Below are 16,785 nucleotides of genomic sequence, written 5' to 3' on the forward strand. Positions count from 1 at the left end.
ATGATGATTCTGAAGCCACCCCATGACCATCAGACCTTTATTTTTTTGCTTTTTACTAGCTATAGGGGCATGTCCCTTTGAACAATGGATTACTATTGGTCTGTAATATTTGCACCTTAAGTTCATGCATTCTACTTTTGTCAAATTCTGTCTAAAAAGGGGGAGTAATAGTGTTATGTATTATGCATGATTTATGATTTTGAGTAGTAGGATACTATGTATGCAATAGTAGTATTATGCATGATTGACACGATGTATGGCAGTAGGATACGATGTATGCATGATTCATGATTTTGAGGGGGAGTTGTATGTATATGATTTTGAGGGGGAGACTGCTGCTGCTGATAATGACTGATGTCACAAGAGATGTCTTGACATCCTGGAAAAGACTAGTAGCTGATAGAAGATGCTGCAGTAGGAGCATGGAGACAGGGGGAGCAGAAAGCTGATGTCACGTGAGATGTCTTGACATCCTGGAAACAACTTGCAACTTGCAGAAATTTGCTGTCACCACTACAGATACCGTTGTGCTTGATTACTCTGATAATGTAAGTTGCTGATTCCACTTGCATAACTGCTCGTACCTGCTCAGGAAGTGTCTAAGTATGTTTTAGACAAAATTTGCCAAAGGGGGAGATTGTTAGTGCTTAGCTTTACTGAGCTTTAAAAGATTGGCTAAAATTTTGTTAAAACATAAGCACTTAGACAATGAAGGAAAGCTGGAGTTGCTGCACATGATGTCCAACGTTATGTCAAGGAATCAGATCGGGCTGCACAATGCACAAGGCAAGATGAAATGTCAAATGATGAATTGAAGCTGCAGGATTCACGATGTCGGATACAATGTCCAGGACATCCTGCCCGAAAATACTGGAGTTGCTGCACAATGCACAATGCAGGATCCACGATGTCGGATACAATGTCCAGGACATCCTGCCCGAAAATACTGGACACATAAATCTGTTATATCTTTAACAGATTATTGTGCAGTTAGCAGCAGATAAGATGATCTATCTTTAGGAACGAATTAAAAGATAATTAAAGTTCGAATTACAAACTAGAAGAGTTCGTTCAGGGAATAAAGATTAAAGATAAAAACTAAAAGATCAAACTGTATCTTTTAGATCTTTAAGTGTAGATTTTTTCAGAAGAATGATAGATCTCATCCAGCACAAGTTGTTGCAGCCCAGATACGCACACTGCTATATAAACATGAAGGCTGCACGAGTTTTCTACCAAGTCCGGGATTGAAGAGTTATTTTGTGAGTTTTGGGACTTGAGTGTTTTGTGAGCCACCTTGATGTTACCCTAACTTCAAGTGTTGGACCTGAGTGTGTAGAGTTGATCTCTTTTGTTCAGAGAGCAATCTCTGGTGTGTATTTGATTTAATTGTAAACACGGGAGAGTGATTGAGAGGGAGTGAGAGGGGTTCTCATATCTAAGAGTGGCTCTTAGGTAGAGGTTGCACGGGTAGTGGTTAGGTGAGAAGGTTGTAAATAGTGGCTGTTAGACCTTGAACTAACACTATTTTAGTGGATTTCCTCCCTGGCTTGGTAGCCCCCAGATGTAGGTGAGGTTGCACCGAACTGGGTTAACAATTCTCTTGTGTTATTTACTTGTTTAATCTGTTCATACAGTCAAATACAATCTGCATGTTCTGAAGCGTGATGTCGTGACATCCGGTACGACATCTGTCATTGGTATCAGAATTTCATTATCTAAACAAAATCTTTCAGGGACCAAAAACAATCACTCTCTAGGACCAAATTGCATGTTAGCTTGTATATGTATCCATCTTGGGTTTGCTGTCATACACATGAAACTTTTTAATACACATCCCAAACTTGGATGCACTTCTAATTTCCATAAAACCTAAGTAAAAGAAATGTTTTGAGTTTCCCTATAAAGCCTTTAGTTTACGAAGAAGGGATATTCATTTATCTTTTCATGATATAGCCAAGCCACCTTTGGACTAGCCAATAAGGAAAAGAATAGCTTTAGGAGCTAGAAGAGGATTGTTATATTTGCACGAAAAGTGTGATCCAAAGATTATTCATAGGGATGTGAAGGCAGCAAATATATTGCTTGATGATTATTGTGAGGCTGTGGTGGGAGATTTTGGGTTGGCAAAGCTATTAGACCACAGGGATTCACATGTGACAACAGCAGTGAGAGGCACTGTGGGGCACATAGCCCCTGAGTATCTCTCTACAGGTCAATCTTCTAAGAAAACAGATATGTTTGTGTTTGGAATTCTTGTTCTTCAACTGATATCTGGCCAAAGAGCTCTTGACTTTGGGAAAGCAGCAAGTGAAGAGATTCAAGTTCTCCAACAGCAAATGAAACAAGCACATGCTTCTAGGATGGATTCCGTGAGACGAATAACTTTGGAGATCAAAGAAGCTACGAAAACACTTTAGGAAAAGAATCTGGTAAAATTATTGAGATAGAATTGAAGATCAAGTAGCTTTCATTCGAGACAGAAACCGCAAGAAGGGAAGAGGAAGAAATGAGATCCAAAACACAAGAGCTGAAGCAAGAAGCTGAAAAATCCAAAGCAGCGGCAGAAGAACTAGAGAAAAAACTAAAGCTTTACCTAAAGTAAGTTGAGGGTGCAAAAGCATCAGAACAAAGATCCATTGAGGAGATGAAGATGAAGACATGATTGACAGAACAGAAACAACGGCAATGGGTCAGGTTCAACCAATCAACAAAAGGAGGAATGAAGTGGACAGAAAGGTGGAGGCAAACCTTAAAGCAATTGAGGAAATAAAAGCTGCAACTGATATGGCTCTAAGGAATGCAGAGATGGCAGATTCTGCAATGGTTGCAGTTGAGGGTGAACTGAGGCTTCTTGAAGAATAGTGTGTGTGTGTGTGTGTGTGTGTTTTCCACTTTCATTATTTTTTTCTTTAATTTGAGATGCTATGCGACTCAAGTTACAAGTTTATTTTTTAACCAGCTTGATATCAAAATTATATCTTTAATCATTTATCTGATCTATAAAAGATGTTATTAATAACAAAAGATAATGAGTGTTTTGGAGCAAAACTAGCAGCAACTGAGGCTGAAAGGAAGAGTATTTCATATGCATCACAGGAAAAAGTGCGATAAGGAATACCCTTATCATCAGATTTTGCAATGTTTTCAGGCACCAACGGTCTATGTGTAGAGATGACTACTTTGGCAGGACATGACTATATAATTTATGTTGCCCTTGGCCATTGAATTAAGTCTGCCCTTGACTATATAATTTATCACTATATAATTTATGCCGAAAGCACAATTTGCCTTATTGCCAAGGCTTATGTTGTTGGCAATGACCCCTGCTATCATCAACTTATGAGCCACTGCTATATATAAACAGGTTAAGGGAGGAACCTATTATCCCATTACCGTCAAGAGGCACCTCAAGAGGGTACAACCGATTTCAGCTCAATGCAAATTGCCCTACATATATCTTGTTCATTATGTGCTACAGTTTTAGTAACCATTCAACTTGAGGACAATGTTTCAATTGAAATCATAGAAGCAACAAATGAAAGACATATTTATTGTGATGTTGACTAGGCAAGCTATCCTACAGGCTCGTGCTCTACTACTAGATACTATGTATTCATAGGAGGAAATCTGATCTCTTTGAAAAGAAACAAAATGTAGTGCAGAAGCTCAATATAGGGTCATGGCTTCAGCCACTTCTGAACTGATGTGGGTCAAAAAACTCCTCAAAGAACTTAAATTTTAAGAAGTTCAGCATATGCAACTACATTGTGATAATCAGGCAGAACTTCATATTGCTCTTAATCCAATATTCCATGAAAGAACCAAACACATAGAATTTGATTGCCACTTTGTTCAACAGAAGTTGTTGGATAAGGAAATTAGTATGGGAAAAAGTAGCTCTAATGATAAAGTATATCAATAGTGATTGGCTCAACAATCCAAATACTACTTTGTGAACACTCTTAGGGAAGTAATCAAATTATTCCAGCCAGAGAGTGATCTGAATCAACCAATTTCAGTCCAGGATGAGGCAAGCATTTTGAATGGAATATTTGCATATTGTCGCTCTGGTTGATATTGGAAGTTGTTGGGGTTTGGGACGTTTGCATACTATTGCGGTGGTGGTTGTGTCATAGTGAAAGTTTTTGTGGCCAGTGGCGATTGTGATGGCAAAAGCGGTTGTGAAGGTGAAAAGGACCAAAAGGGTGGCAATGAGTAGGAACATATTAGGGTTTAGGCTCAACAGAGAAAGGGGTAGCAGATTGGGAAAAGAAAGAAAAAAAAGAAAATTTTTTAACATGCAAAACGATGTCATTTTTTTACTTTTTTTTCCACGTGTAATTCCAATCAGACAAAAATCACACGTGATTCCATGCATGGCATGCTTGCATGGTCGATTAACGACCACATATGCAGATAACGATTTCGGACTAACGGTAGGGACTTGAAACAAAATTTTTCAAATATTAAGGACTTGATCTGAAGGAAAAATTTATTAAGGACCAAACGCAAAAAATGGGTATTTATCAAGGACCAAAAACATATTTAAGCCTTTTATTTATCAGTTAATTATTTATTAAAAGTTAAATAATTATGCAAAAAAAAATCGAACCCCCGCCCCCTTTAATGCATTCTAGGATCCGTCGCTGCCAATGTTGTGCCCATTGGCCACCAATGGGTGTACAAAATTAAGAGGAAAACGGATGGATCTATTGAGAGCTAGGTTCAAGGCTCGGTTGGTGGCCAAAGGTTAATTACAACCAAATTAAGGGTGTGATTACTTTAATACTTTCTCTCCAATGGCAAAGTTAACCATAATCCGAGTTCGACCTTTTGGCTTTGGCATCTATCAACAACTGGTTCATTCACCAATTGGATGTCAATAACGCATTTCTCCATGGGGATCTAAAAGAAGATGTGTATGTGCAAGTGCCTCAAGTGCCAGGAAAGAATAAGGTTTGCAAGCTTGTTATGTAACACTATGGACTTAAACTAGCTAGCCGCAAATGGTATGAGAAGTTGAATTTCTTGCTTCTCCAACTTGGATTTCAACATTCTATAGTTGATCACTCCTTTTTTATCCATCACACACTTGATTCCCTTACTACTCGTGTATGTAGATGACATAGTCATTGTTGGAAATTCTATGGATATAACTTTGTTCAAGCAGATTTTAGATAATCAATTTGGTCATTCTTAAGTTCTTTCTTGGTTTTGAAGTTTCTCACTCACCAAGAGGTGTGTCTTTATGCCAAGGCCAATATTGTCTCGATATCTTAATTGATGTTGGTGTTCTCAGTGTCAAACCTGCAAGCACCCCTTCTAAACCTACCTTCAGACTTCGCCAAGATGTCGCCTCCTATACCAGACTTTCACACGCCCAGATATATCCCATGCTGACCAACAACTTAGTCAATTTTCATCCCTCCCAACAGTGAGTCATTATCAAGCATCCCAAGCGTACTTTGGTATTTGAAAGGGAATCCAAGCGAAAGGACTTTTCTTAATTTCCCGTGTCATCTATAATACAACTCCCTGATTTTAGTGACACAGATTGGGGTGGAAGTCTCGATACTAATCATTCTATGACTGGTTATTGTTTCTTTTTGGGAGACTCGGTCACTGGTTTGTTGGAAATCCAAGAAGCATCCAACAGTGGCAAAGTCCTCATCCAAGGCAGAATATTGAGCCTTAGCTCAGCTACTTGTGAGCGGCAATTGTTGCTTTTTCTTCTTCAAGATCTCTCCATCACTTTTCCAAACAGTCGGTGATCTGATGCAATAATCAAAGTGCCTTGCACATCGCAACCAAACCCATTTTTCAAGAGAGGACCAAGCATCTCGAGATTATTTTCATGTTACCCGTGAGAAATGTATGGCTGGATTAATGCCACTGCTACCTTTATACACCACTGACCAAACTGAAGACCTCTACACCAAAAGTTTACGTCCCAAGCATTTTCAGAAATTTGTTTTCAAGTTGGGATTGATTGCTCTTTTCCAACCCACGACACGAGGGGGGATATTACACATATATTAGTTGGTTACTGGTTCAACAGATTTATTTGTTTGCTATAACCTGCTATAGCCGATTTAGATAGTCCACTGTATAAAGCAACTTTGTATGAATTATCCATTTGTTATTCTTTAATCATTTTAATTGTCTCTTAAAAAATAACATCTATGAAATTCATAACATGTATGAAGGGGAAAAGTGAAGATTGCTACTAAAGAGATAAACATCTTCGTGAAACGTTGGGCAGAGGCACTTCTGCCTTCTCACATTTCTTCATCTAACACTCAACATTTTTTAATACTTCAAATGTTTATGTACAAGATAGTACCGTAATTGTACAAATTTTAAATTGGCTATCAACCAAATTAATCAACCGTCATTTCTAATTTTTGTCCTCGTTACTTTTATTATTCAGAGGTCACATTTAAAGCATTTTATAGAAATGGAAATATTTAGAAGATGGAAAGAGAGTTAATATACATGGCAGATTAGCAGAGCAAGACTAATTATGGCAATTTAGTGTTTATAAAACAATATAAAAAAAATTTAGGTTAAATAAATATTTCCTATTATTGAACTAAAGCAAGGTTGCCAAAGGCAATAACATTTGATTCTAAAAGAGCCAAAATCTAGTGAGGAGCGTCCTTGAGCCAGTACATTTCAACAAAATTAAAAGCTAACATAGCTAATTTATCAGCCACTAAATTCCCTTTCCTCTTTGTGAAACTAAAGGCATATTTCTCCTTCTGTTCATAAGAGCTTCACAATCCTTTAGAATTTCTGTCTGGTAAGACAAATCTGTAGAATAAAGAGAAAGTAGAGATATGAAGAGTGGATAATTTTATTCCGAATAATATGAGGCCTTTTGTAGGCAAACATTATATCAAATTATTATAAAAGAGAGAAACCCAACAGTTGTAACATATATTCTAATAATAAATATGATTATTAGCCATTAAAAGAGCGATTACAAAGGTTATAGAATATAAAAAGCCAACAAACCCTCCCTTAAACAAAAAGTTTGCAAACTATCAGTTTAATGAGATTCATTAAACATGCAGACTCCAAGCAAATTCCTTTGCTTCTGAAATGCAGACAACTTCAATGGTTTGGTCATGATGTCAGCAATTTGCTCTTCACTCTTGCAGTAGATAAGATCAATAATTCCTTCATTTGATAGGTCCCTTAAAAAATGAAATCTCACATGTATGTGCTTGCTTCTTTCATGCATAATAGGATTCTTTGACAACTTTATGGTTGAACTATTATCACGATAGATGAGAGTTGGACCTTGTTGCTTGAAGTGAACTTCTTCAAGAATATTCCTTAGCCAAATTTCTTGGCAAGCACATGCTGAAGCTGCTACAAATTCTGCTTCTGTTATGGATAAAGTGATAATAGGCTGCTTCCGTGATGAACAACAGATCGTTGTTGACCCCATCATAAAAACATAGCCAAAAGTACTTTTTCTATCATCTGAATCTCCAGCATAATCACTATCAGTGAATCCCAATATATTAAACTTTTCACCTCTTTTATAAAACAACTCAAATTCTCTTGTTCCTTGCAAGTAGCGAAGGATTCTTTTAGCAACAAGAAAATACATTTTTGTAGGATTCTCGATGTACCTAATAATCAAATTTACAAAATACATTATATTAGGCCTAGTTGCAGTTAGATACATTAAGCTTTCCACAATCTGTTTATAAAGTGTATTGTTTATTTTCTTCCCTTTAGGATCTTTGTGCAACTTCAAACCACACTCAACTGGAGTGTTTACAGAATTGCAATCATGCATATGAAATCTGTCCAAAATATCTCTCACATATTTCTTTTGAGAAAGAAAAATTCCAACATTTGATTGCACTATTTCTATACCCAGAAAGTAATATCATGCCAAGATCAGTCATTTCAAACTCATTCATCATAGACTTATTGAATTCATCAAACATGAGAGAACAATTTCCAGTAAATATAAGATCATCAACATATAAGCATACTATGAGCATTTTTCCTTTTTCAAATTTAATAAACAATGAATGCTCATAGGGGCATTTTGTAAAACCAACTTTTATGAAATAAGACTCAATGCGACTATAGCAAGCTCGAGGGGCTTGTTTTAGTCCATAAAGAGCCTTTTTTAATCTGTAAACTTTGTGCTCATTTCCAATTTTCACATAACCTGGGGGTTGATCAATAAATACATGTTCCTCCAAATAACCATGTAAGAATGTTGACTTTACATCTAGTTGAAATATAGGCCATGCATTTTGTGCTGCTAGTGCAACTACTAACCTGATTGTATCATGTCTTCCAACTGGTGAAAACACTTTTGTGTAATTAACCCCATACTATTGCTTGTAACCCTTGGCCACCAAGCATGCCTTATATTTATCCACTTCACCATTTTCTTTCAGTTTTGTTTTGAAAACCCATTTCACTCGTATGGTATTATGTCCATTTGGAAGATCACACAACTCCCAAGTATTATTTCTTTGAATGGAATCAATTTCATCATCCATCGCTTTTCTCCATTTTTCTTCTTTGACAACACTTTCAAAGGTTGTAGGGTCACAATCTGAAAACAAAGCAAAATGAGTAATCGGATCTTCAATTTCTGTTACTTCATAATCAGACATCCATGTAGGTCTTCTTCTTGCTCGTTGAGGTCTTTCATCTTCAACTATGATTGCTGGAATTTGTTGTTCTTCTAGCTCGCTTGTCTACAACTCTTCATCTTCATTATCTTCATCAAAGTTTGCAAGAATTTGCTTTGTTTCATCTAGGTTATTTTCAAAAGCTTTATTCATCAAAAACAACATCACGACTAATAATGATCTTTTTAGTGGTAGGATTATACAATTTATACGCTTTTGACTGATCACTAACACCAAGAAAGATACATTTTTCACCTTTATCATCAAGGTTTTATCTTTTCTTATCTGGATTATGGGTATAAGCAATGCATCCAAATATCCTTAAGTGATCCACTGTTGGTTTTCTTTCGCTTCATGCCTCCTCTGGTGTCATATTTTTCACAGAAAAATGTAGGACTTCTATTTAGAATGTGTACGCTCCAATTAACAGCTTCAGGCCAAAATTCTTTTGAAATGTCACTCTTAGTCATGAGGCACTGTACCATGTTGAGAATGGTTCTATTTTTCCTCTCTGAGACACACCATTTTGTTGTGGTGTATATGCTGTTGTCAACTCTTTTCGGATAACATGATTTACACAGAAAGTAGAAAATTCATTTGAGCAATACTCTCCACCATGGTCTGTTCAAAGAGACTCAATGTTGTTTGCTAACAACACATTCTTCACAAACTTGAGAGGGACCAGTAATTTGAGGAAGGCCTATCACCGTGTTTTTTTGTTTAAGGGTATTCAATCCACTAAAACTCAAATGACCATAACGATAATGCCACAACCAAGTAGAAACAGTATCTTTGGCCATTAAACTAGAATGAATGCTTTCAATTTTTAGTGGGAATAACCTGTTTGAATTCTTTTTTATAACTGCAATGACACCTCGAACAGGATCAAAAATTTCACAAGTACCTTTGCTAATAAAAATTTCATAACCTTTTTCTTGCAATTGACCAGCACTTAACAAGTTGTTTTTCAAGTTAGGGACATAGAGCACATTAGAAATTGTTTCTACAAAACCATTCTTGGTTTTCATTCTAATATCACCTTTTCCCATCACTTTTACGATAGAACAATCACCAAAGCTAACAGTGGAATGAAAATCTTTATTTAAATATGAGAAAGAGGACTTACTTCCACTCATGTGATTACTACAACCAGTGTCTACATACCAGATTTCTGCCTCACTGTCTTTTGCATCTTCAACAGCCATCAATAAGCTTTCCACTTCTTTCTCCTTGATAAAATTTGAGCTTTCCCCTTTTTCCTTAAGATTAGGCAATCTTGTATAACAATTAGAGGCATAATGACCAAATTTATGACATCTATAACATTGTACCTTTGATTTATAATGATCTCCTCCTCTACCATTGCCTTGAGATTGATCATTATTGTCTTTAAAATTATTTTTGAAATCTCTATTTCCTCATTCTCCACGCCCTCTTCCTCTACCTCTACCTCTACCCCTTCCTCTAGAGTTGATGGAATGAGTACTATTGGTAGACGCCTTTAATGCGTGCTCCTCCATTGTTGATCTTTTGTTCATCTTTTGTTCATGCACTAATAAAGAACTTTGAAGCTCATCAAGAGAAAGATCATCAATATCATTTGACTCTTCAATTGAGCATACAACATAATCAAATTTTGGTGTTAATGAGCGTAGAATTTTTTCTACAATGGCTCTGTCAGTCATTTCCTCACCATGAAATCGCATGTTGTTAGCATACCCATGGTTCTTGAACAATAATCAGTTACTGACTCACCTTCTTTCATTTGAAGGACTTCAAAGTCTCTTCTCAACACTTGAAGTTGAGCATGTTTCACTCGTGAGGAGCCTTGATATTTTTTCTTCATTGAATCCCAAATGTCCTTGGAAGTATCTTTGCAAAGAATAGTTTCAAGGATAGAACGATCAATGGCTTGAAACAAATAATTTTTGGCTTTTAAGTCTTTCAATTTCATCACTTCATACTCTTTTTGTTGTGCCTCTATAAGAGCTACGTCATCACTTGGTGTTGCCACACCATCTACAACAACCAGCTAGAACTCCTTGGATCACTAGAGATTCTCCATCAACATGCTCCAATGATCATAGTGACCATCAAAACGTGGAATGGTCGGTTGAACAAAATTTTCAAAAGACATTGGTGGGACAATTATTTTCTTCTCTCTTTCTCTCCCTTTTTTTTCTCACACTTTTGGACTACTATCTCTCTTAGTCCCTTGGATTGCTGCCTTTCTCTTAACCTAGCTCTTGATACCACTATAGAATAAAGAGAAAGTAGAGATATGAAGAGTGGATAATTTTATTCTGAATAACATGAGGCCTTTTATAGGCAAACATTACATCAAATTATCATAAAAGGGATAAATACAATAATTGTAACATATATTCTAATAATAAATATGATTATTAGCCATCAAAAGAGCGATTACAAAGGTTATAGCTAGAATATAAAATCCAACAAAATCTTGTCTTCTATGATTCTTCCATGCCATTTGCAGAAGTTAACTATTAGTCTCAAATGTGGTGTTTGAAAAACACATGTGCCCCAGCGTCTTAATATCCCACCTGAATGTTATCACTTCTTCAATAAGAGGATCGTAGCAATACAAAATAAAGAGGCAGGCTGAAGCCAAATGGTTACCAGCATTGTCCCTGCACACAGCTCCCAAACCTGTACCAACTCCTAATCTTATAGATGCATCAAAATTTACCTTGGTCTGATTTCCTGTGGTAGGATTCCAACTGATGTTCTGGTTTTGTTGCCTGCTATGCATCTATTTTTTATGTTATGCCAACGAGACCGTTATATCTATAACTTGTCTTGGCTACAATTCCTTCTATGAGAAAACCCAGAGGGTTCTTCTCTTCCCACTACTAAAAAAAAGGCTTTCTACATCGGTCAATTAACATCGGTTATTGCAAAAACCGATGTTAATGAAAGCGCAGTGGCATTTTTGTAAATAAATGGAGTTACTTAACATCGGTTTTATAAAAATCGATGTTAACTACTTAATGTTAACATCGGTTATTTAAATAACCGATGTTAACATGATGTTAAGATGAATATGTTAGCATCGGTTTTGTAAAAATCGATGTTAACTTCATAGTGTTAACATCGGTTTTGACAAAACCGATGTTAAGGAGTTGAACTGAACATCGGTTTTTTGAGAAACCGATGTTACCTTGTTGAAGTTAACATTGGTTTTTAGAAAACCGATGTTAACAGATTCATCCTAACATCGGTTATCCTTAAAAAACCGATGTTGATGTTGTTATGTTAATAAGTTAAAACGTGTTGAAATTTCACAACTCGCGCGCTCGAAAACCCTGCTGCACTCTCTCTTCTCTTTCTCCTCCCACCTGAAATCTGCCGGAAACCGCTCGGTCAACACCCACATTGCCCCACATTCATTTCAATATTGTCAGAAACTGCTCGCTGGAACCCACAGAGCCTCCTATCGAAGAAAAGTCAAAGAAAACCCTACACTGCTGTTGGAACTGTGGGTCGAAGAAAACCCTACACTGCTCTTGGAACAGTCGTGGGTGCTCAAAGCTCAAAGCTTTCTACGCTGCCAGTTAACAAGGTATGAGCTCTACCTTAGTTTGTTGCTCTTCTTAGTAAGTTCTTAATCAGTGTGGTGGCATTGTCCGAAGGTTCTTATCAAATTATTGGGTCATTTTGTCCACTTGGCTAACCATATAAAAGTATCAATAAGAATTGTAATGTGGGGTTTCATTTTGTTGTGGCAGTTGATTGTGCTTTACGTGGTTTTCAAGCTTGACGAGAGTTACACGCCGAGCAAAGTTTCCATCTGTGCCGGTGATGGTTTTCTCAACTTGAAGGTAAATTTTTATTTTATTGGTTTGGGTTTGATTAGGATGATTATGCTTAATTATTTGGTGTTGACTTTGGGAACATTTTTAGGAAATTAAGACCGTGGAACTCGTGAAGCCAACTGGGTGGTTTTATCTATCCTTGTCTGGAGCTGATCCTAGATAAGTACAGTGTTCTTTCTGTATCCAGTTTTTGTTGGTTTAAGTTTGTATCCAGTTTTTGTTGTTTGGAGGCGTGGATTTTTGTTTTCAACGAAATTTTGTGTGCATGTTTTGGTAGATTTCTAGCATAGAGTGAAAATGAATTAGTATACTTTTCTTCATTTTTATCCCCACCACAATCCCACACAGCTGATTTAATCTCCACTTCTAAAAATCTAGCTACAAGACTCTCCTTTTCTCTTTGAGGAAGAGAAGGGAACTGTACACCATCTAGGGTTGGCCTACTAGTATTCTCCTCAACAAATCTACTTATGAAATAGTGAAGAGCTGCATTTTTAACACTGTTAGGATCATGCACCCACACGCCATTTATGATGAGCCCTTGAATAGCATTTTGTCTCCTTCTATGGTTCATCAATCTGTGGAAATAATTGGAGTTGCTGTCCCCTTCTTTTAACCACCTCACTCTAGCCTTTTGTCTCAACATAGATTCAACTGCATAGGCTGCATTCCAGAGTTGTTCCTAGAGTGATTTCTTAATTTTGACTTCATCTTGAGATAAAATTCTGTAAGTGAGACCATCCTCCAAAGCATTCAGCTCCCTCTTTAGGTTAAGGACTTTTCTAGTACTGATATGACCCTGAGATATACTCCACTGCCTTATTCTCTGTTTGATGAACTTGATTTTCTGTTTCAGAACTAAACCCCCCCATCCCTGAGGGTGATAATTACCCCATTCAAGTTTCACCAAATTCTAGAACCCTTTATCCTTTAGCCACCAGTCCATAATTTTCAGAGTCTGAATTACTGTGATTGCTACCCATTCTCTCAGAGGGATGTCTAATACAATTAAAATCCCCTACAAGACACCAACAGTCCACTTGAGATTTTTTTTTTGAACGGCCAAAAATATTTTATATATTAGATAGAAAGAGACTCAGCTAGCTAGGCTGCAAAAAATTAATTTTCTTTTGGATTGAATCCACAAACAGAAAAAAGCCTAATGCTTAGTTTAAACTTTAGGCTTATTATCAGTTATGACCAGTTTTTCTTCATGACACTCATTATATATACAACACTAGCAAAAGACCATGCCCCCCTAAACATCAAGGAACACCCTTCTAGAAAATGAAAAGGCTAGCTTTGGTGCTAACCTAGTCATAATTAATAGTTCCTCATCATCCTTAGTGCCAGTTCTTGCAGCTCCCCCAAGTCATTGTTGTTGTATGGTCTTTCTTTAGCTTGGATTTGGAAATCCTCTCTGCTTTGTATATCTTGCATGCTCATTCCATCATTGATGCTGCTGTGATCAATTGATTCAAGTGAGCTTTGAGGAGATATAGGATTCATGTAAGTGGGACAAAATGGATGATTCATTAGTTGTTCTGTAACATTGTTATTATTCCCTTGCAAATGATGATTATTCTCTATGTTCCTGGACTCCACTAGGTTCTGAGTCAGCTGAGCTTTTACCTGCATCAGTTGTGCCTGCAAGCGTGCCACCTGCATTTCAACAAAAAATAAAATGTAAGAAAATTAGAAAAGTCAGAATTTTAATGAGTGTGATTAGAGAATTTGTTTGTTTCTAGATAAATTGACTGGTGTGTTATTTTATATAGCAAATGATAATAATAAATATTATTGACTGGTGTGTTATTTTATATATTAGATTCAATCCCCTTGTACTTTTTTTTTGAAAGGCCAAAGATATATTATATATTATTCATAATAAACACAGCAACACCAGAAGTACTGCTGGTGATTTATACATAAGTGCAATGCACCTAATAACCACCCTACAATACAAAATTAAATAACAGCATTAGCCCCACCACATATGCTAGATATGTGTAACCCATATTAGCCAAAATATTCCACAAGGTTGGACAACCAATAGTTGAAGGAAGTATAGAAATTTTTGTCTCTGGACTTTAACCATGACCACATGAGGAATAAAGCATCTTCCAACACTTTTGGTGGTTCAAATCTCTTGCCATGGAATATCAGAAAATTCCTATGCTGCCATATTGAACTTGTTAATGCAATCCACCATCAACGCCATCAATTTTGATTTTTCGCAGCTCGAAAGCCATCACAGAATTGAGCATAATGAGATGCTGGAGAGGCTGCAAGCGGTCCAACCATTCGATTCCTCCTCATGGATTCCCACCATAAACCACTAGTCAATTTACAGTTGAAAAACAAATGACCAGCCTCCTCTTGATAAGATCCACATAAAGGGCAAGTGTGTTCCTGAATGGGTACATTTCTTTTTAGGAGATTGTGTCTAGTGGGTAATCTATTTTTGATAAGTCTCCAAGAAAAAACCGCAGCTCTTGGGGGGATGTTAAGCCTCCAAATTGTCTAGTAGATGTTGGCCTGAGGAAGATTTGTGTTGGCAGTGATTAGCAATCTATAGGCTGACCTAGTTGAGTATAAACCCCAAGGATCAGTTGTCTGCATTTGAGGCTGGATCTGTGCATTACTAATTACTTCCATAAAATCCACAGCTTCACCCTGTTCATGATCAAATAAATTCCTTCTCCATTTTAAATCCCAACACCATTGAGAATGCCAAGGTCTATCTCTGCCATTATTAAGGTCTACCCAGCCACCATATTTAGATGTTAGAATTCGAACCCATAGCTGGTTTTGATTAGAGGATAAAACCCATAACCATCTTCCCAACAAAGCTACATTAAATCTAGTAATATCCTTAATCCCAAGTCCCCCAACCTCCTTGGGGAGGCAGATGCCCTCCCACTTCACCCACGCAATTTTCTTGAGATCTTGAGAACCCCCCCACAGAAAATTCCTTTGTAAAGAGATCACTTTCTGAACTACTTTTTAAGGAATTTTAAAAAAAGATAGGAGATATATTGGTAGAGCAGTTAGTACTGAATTTATCAAGGTGACTTTCCCTGCCATTGATAGAAATTTCTGGTTCCACTTAGACAGTTTTGCTTCAAATTTTTTAATCAGTGGTTCCCACACCAAGCAGCTAGAAGGCTTAGCCCCAATAGGAATCCCCAAATACTGAAAAGGAGTCTCCATCTGCCTACACTTGAGAAAATGAGCTGCATCATGTACCCAGTTGATATCATCTCCAAATATCCCCACATTGCTTTTTGAAAAGTTAATCTTCAACCCAGATGCTATTTCAAAGCCCTTAAGCATGGCCTTCAGCACAATTACATTCTCCCATAAGGCTTCTCCCATAAAGACAGTATCATCTGCATATTGCAGAATGTTTACTAGCACCTTTTGCTTTCCTACTAGATAACTTCTATATAGACCTTTGATTAAAGTTGTCCTCATCATACCAGTCAAGCCTTCTGCCACAATATTAAAAAGTAAAGGGGCTAAGGGGTCCCCTTGCCTCAAACCTCTAGTGGGAGAAAATTCCTTTGTTGCCTGGCCAAGTAAAGGAGAGTGTGGAGGAGGTTACAGATGCAGATGCTCCAGTTCCTGTACCCACTGATGAGGTTTCCTTAGTGGGGCAGGCACTTCACACCTTCCTTGCTTGGCCGACACATCTGGTCAAGTCTTTATCACTGCAGGTACTTATTATCCTTACTATATGTTTCTTCTTTTTAAACTATTTCATTAAGCGTGCCTCAAATTAGGCTATTTAACTTTGTTTCATGAACAAGTAGCTGTGTCTTTGGCAAAAACACCTCCAAAGCCCGATCCGGAGGTCGATGATCTGCTTTATCTGATGACATTGACCATCCCAGAGCTTTTCTTGAGGCCTTATCAGGTTAGATGGGATGCCACCATGTTCGTGGTCTTTAATCCAAATTTCCCCCTCTACATAAAGCACGAAGACCTCTCCGAAATCGCACACAGAGGTCAATGTCTCAGCATATCAGTATTATAGTTGTGGATTCTGTAAGTCATTTTATATTACTTTTAATTACCTAAGTTATTGCTTTCAATTCATAAATATTTAACTTTCACTTAACATAAATAGGCATCTCACTGAAACATGTATGCGAGTGGGGAATTCTGATATCTATGGATTCCTTGAGCCACAGTCAATTTAGAGGTCTGGGCAATCGCAGTTTGAGTCTTAAAGTTACATAAAGAGTTGGATGCAGAGTTCACAACGCGAT

General features: G+C 37.2%; 1 protein-coding gene across 1 annotated transcript; it reads left to right on the plus strand.

Moving 5' to 3' along the window:
• The first annotated feature begins 2,661 nt into the window (after positions 1-2,661).
• On the plus strand, positions 2,662-12,674 carry LOC114404882. Its single transcript, XM_028367619.1, has 4 exons — positions 2,662-2,839; positions 12,101-12,258; positions 12,425-12,517; positions 12,600-12,674. Exons 1-4 carry the CDS (start codon positions 2,662-2,664, stop codon positions 12,672-12,674), a joined length of 504 nt encoding a protein of 167 aa, XP_028223420.1.
• Positions 12,675-16,785: the final 4,111 nt, after the last annotated feature.

This window comes from Glycine soja, chromosome 3 (assembly GCF_004193775.1).
Source record: "Glycine soja cultivar W05 chromosome 3, ASM419377v2, whole genome shotgun sequence".
NCBI classification, from domain to species: domain Eukaryota; kingdom Viridiplantae; phylum Streptophyta; class Magnoliopsida; order Fabales; family Fabaceae; genus Glycine; species Glycine soja.